This window comes from Haliotis rubra, unplaced genomic scaffold (assembly GCF_003918875.1).
Source record: "Haliotis rubra isolate DU_JTF1 unplaced genomic scaffold, ASM391887v1 Scf533, whole genome shotgun sequence".
Lineage (NCBI taxonomy): Eukaryota > Metazoa > Mollusca > Gastropoda > Lepetellida > Haliotidae > Haliotis > Haliotis rubra.
Genome location: NW_025767228.1, coordinates 547,501 through 551,602, shown reverse-complemented (window position 1 = coordinate 551,602; position 4,102 = coordinate 547,501). Strand labels below are relative to the sequence as shown.

Genomic DNA, 4,102 nt, shown 5'->3' with positions numbered 1-4,102 from the left:
CGTCGTAAACCTAAACTCACTCACTCACTCATTCATTGACTGAAACCCGTACTTTCAGGATATATGATTTCAGACTATCATTCCATGTTTTCCTGTTTACATCATACGTCTCGGCATGCGTGCCCCAATTTCAAGACATAATTTGACACAAAGCTTCAACAAAATCTATAAATCGTGTGATTCCTGTTCTTGCCCATAACTTGATTGTCAGGTTTGTGAGTGAGTGAGTTTAGCTTTACGACGCTTTTAGCAATATTCCAGCAACATCACGGCGGGGAACACCAGAAATGGGCTTCACACATTGTACCCATGTGGGGAATCGAACCCGAGTCTTCGGCGTCACGAACAAACGCTGTAACCACTAGGCTGCCTCACCGCGCCGTCTGGTTTGCGTGCATTCTATGATGCAATCGATAGGGCATTGATCTATGCATGCAAATTTCTCCAAAATCTTAACCTCTTACACCATATAACATCTGTTTCGATTAGACGAGACTGGACATTCTCTGATGATTACGCCCTGTTTATCAATAATAATAGTAAAGATTGAAGCCCGTTGTCTTTTAACCTGATTATTATCATTGTTGAAAAAAATTCAACTCTATGGTATTATGATGTTTATAAAAGTAGGACACATATGTTTAGATCAGGTTTCCAGGGACATCTCATTGTTGGCAGTTCTGTTGTTACTAGTCTTTTATATGATTTCTTTTGTATGGATGTTTGTACATGCACGTTTGATTTAACACAGGGCGCATACAACATTTACCTACGGTATTTTTATAACAACGAACAAATCCCTTTCTTATTGTACTGAGCGGGAACAACGTTTTAAGAAGCTTACCAGAAAAAAATCAATAAATGCTTTTGTTAATGCTGACAATGTCTACATTATCCTACAAGGGGAAGTGCAATTGTTGCCAGCTGAACAAGATCAACACATATTTTCTCACTTCGACAGTGGGGCTGTTTAACAAATTGGATGCGGACTTACAAAGAAATTCGGTATCGGGGAACACTATTCTACAGAGGCTTTTTCACTTTAATCAATTTATTACCTACTTTTGTTTCCATGGCAATCAAGAAATATAGAGCTTACGTACAGAGTTAATTACGGTAATAGTTCTTTTTTCTGACAAGAAAGATTGGGAAATCTTTGGGACATTTTTGATTCTTTGATGGTCGGCTGTAATGAATGGACCTGTGAATCTAAAGGCCACCAGGAACGTTTCCATGACGAAAACATTGTAATAAAAACATGAAAAGAAATCCCGACTGCAAATGCAATAACGGTTGTCTCATCTTGCTGGGGCGTTTCAGCTGTCCAGGTAATCATTTAATGGCAAAATGACACTTCAACTTTGGTCTTTGAGCTTTGAGGGAAGCGACAGGGTCATGTGATGTCACGTGATCATACCAATATCGATTGGTTACCTCTGTCAGTGTAGTGTATACTTGATTAGAACGTAGCTGGGAATCTAGCGGAGTAGTAACAGTGATTAGCTGGTGGACTCGCGCGGACGTCAGAGAGGAAGGCAACGGACAAAGCGAGGAGACTACTTTGTACGCGAACGTCAGAGAAGACAGCCGGAGACTTCAGTCCTAACTTCGAAGTGCTTCACTTTTCTGTGTCACGTTTGGGATTCTGTTTCGCTTGAAATTTTAGCCATGGCAAGTTTGGAGCTTTCGGACTTTCAGAAGAGGAAAATAATGAGTGTCTTCAACACCCTGTATGGTAAGTTTCATTACTGAACAAATTTTCCTTAGAAAGTATACAACCGTTTTAAAAGATTGTCCATATAGTAAACATATGATTAATAGCCCATTAAAGAGCGATTGTTTTTTTCGCACATTGGAAAGACACTTTTCAATTTGCTTGAATAGCATCTTGTACGGGCTTTCAACCGATTCTACCTTTTCTTTCAGCGTTTGACAATGCAAGGTCAGGAGGAACTATTAACATGACTTTAAGCTTTAAGACATATATCCAAACATCACTTGAAAGTATACGGTTTTGTATAACTCCTTAATTTGTATTTGTTTTTTGTTCATCCTTAGCATTCTAATTTCTTCTTGTTAAAAGAAACAAAAGTGTTGAGACTAGTTTATTCGAATGGCGGTTGTAGTTGATGCTATAAAGTTTCATCGGATGCATCTGAATATTCATTTGAATATAATTACGCATGAACCTATCAGCGACCAGCAGAACTACCCGGATGTCGATTGTGTATTCTGTGTGATATTTTCCGTCTTGTTCTCTACCCAGTAAGGATGCCGTGTAATAAGTTTTGCCACGATTGCTTGCTTGGTCTGTTTTGATTCGATTTGTTGTGATGAGGCTTTAAAAAAGCCTTTCGCAAGCAGCATTTAATAATTTTTGCAAATCTGCATTTTCTTGACGAAGCTGTTGATCTTCACACACATACACAAAAGAAATAGAGAAAGACAGTGGGAGAGAAATAGAGAGAGAGGGGGAGAAGAAAAGGGAGAAAGAGAATTTTTTGAGACACGTTTAGTCGTTTATTTGTTACTGAACCAATACCAGTATTCCATGATGAACGATGTAATCGTCAGAAGTCCCTCAATCGATCACCAAGCACTGTCACATATAGCGATCACGAACACAGTTTCCATTTGTATATTCGTCATTGATTAATTGGAATTTATCTACGTTGAGTAAATATCGGTTACGATTATATACATACTGCGTAGTTAGGCTGTTGTATTGATGTGGATGATCCTTATAAGCTGGAAATAGGGTTCTTGCTCAGTGAACACATGTTGGACTAAATCCATTTTTCTTACGGGGATGTGTTACTGTGTTTCATTCTGTATGCGTCTGTATAACATGGCAAGGCATGACATTTGTAAAATAAATAACATATTTCGTATGATTGGCCCAAACTAGCTATACCCGATCCACGAGTGAGTGAGTGAGTGAGTTTAGTTTTACGCCGCACTCGGCAATATTCCAGCTATATGGCGGTGGTCTGTAAAGAATCGAGTCTGGACAAGACAATCCAGTGATCAACAACATGAGCATCTATCTGCGCAATTGGGAACCGATGACCTGTGCCAACCAAGTCAGCGAGCCTGACCACCCGATCCCGTTAGTCGCCTCTTACGACAAGCATGGGTTACTGAAGGTTCCTTCTATCCCGGACCTTCACGGGTCCCGATCTACGAATGTCTCCGTGGAAAAGATATGTCACAAGAAGGCCTGTCAAAGTTAATTAAAAATAAATTTACATTAAGATGTCGCAGAGGTCTGAATGCCAATGCAGTATGTTAAATATCTTCTCAATGGTACTGACAAACAATCCCGAAACTGCTCGTTGCCATTGTTCAGGACCTTGGGCAACGTCATGCCGAGTGAAGTGCCTTTTCTTTTACTTTACGAAAACATATCATTTTATTTGTACTTTCCCATGGGTATAGCCAATATATTGTATGTCGTGGGTACAAGCACACATTGACCGAAGCCATCGATCACAATCTGTCGCTCAGACGAAAAGTGGACACGGTCTGGATCAACCAAGTCCATCCAGACCCTTCTTGGAACCCGAATTGTTGACGTATCAAGCTACAACAGACTAAGTGGATGCTGCATGCTTCCGGCGGAGATACAGTTTGCATGTTCCATCTGCTCCACGCAAACGGACTCGACTTACCTTGGAAAAGACAGTCCATTGCAAATCGTGCATTCGTCAGGGCCGGATTATGCGTCCATCTCAGTCTCAGTCTCTGATGTTGTGCTGCCAGTCGCTGATGTTGTGCTGTCAGTCTCTGATGTTGTGCTGCCAGTCTCTGACGTTGTGCTGCCAGTATCTGATGTTGTGCTGCCAGTGTCTGATGTTGTGCTGCCAGTATCTGATGTTGTGCTGCCAGTCTCTGACGTTGTGCTGCCAGTCTCTGATGTTGTGCTGCCAGTCTCTGATGTTGTGCTGCCAGTCTCTGACGTTGTGCTGCCAGTCTCTGATGTTGTGCTGCAGTCGCTGATGTTGTTGTGCTGCCAGTCTCTGACGTTGTGCTGATGTTGTGCTGCCAGTCTCTGACGTTGTGCTGCCATGTCTCTGATGTTGTGCTGCCAGTGCCAGTCTGT

The 4,102-nt window shown here is 41.4% G+C and overlaps 1 protein-coding gene across 1 annotated transcript in view; it reads left to right on the top strand.

The window, feature by feature from the left end:
- Positions 1-1,456: 1,456 nt before the first annotated feature.
- Positions 1,457-4,102, top strand: part of LOC124253152 (calexcitin-2-like) — an 87,017-nt gene continuing 84,371 nt past the window's right edge. The window contains exon 1 of the mRNA XM_046686870.1: positions 1,457-1,735. Coding sequence (XP_046542826.1) covers positions 1,669-1,735 — 67 coding nt within the window. The 5' untranslated portion in view covers positions 1,457-1,668. The remainder of the gene's footprint in view (positions 1,736-4,102) is intronic.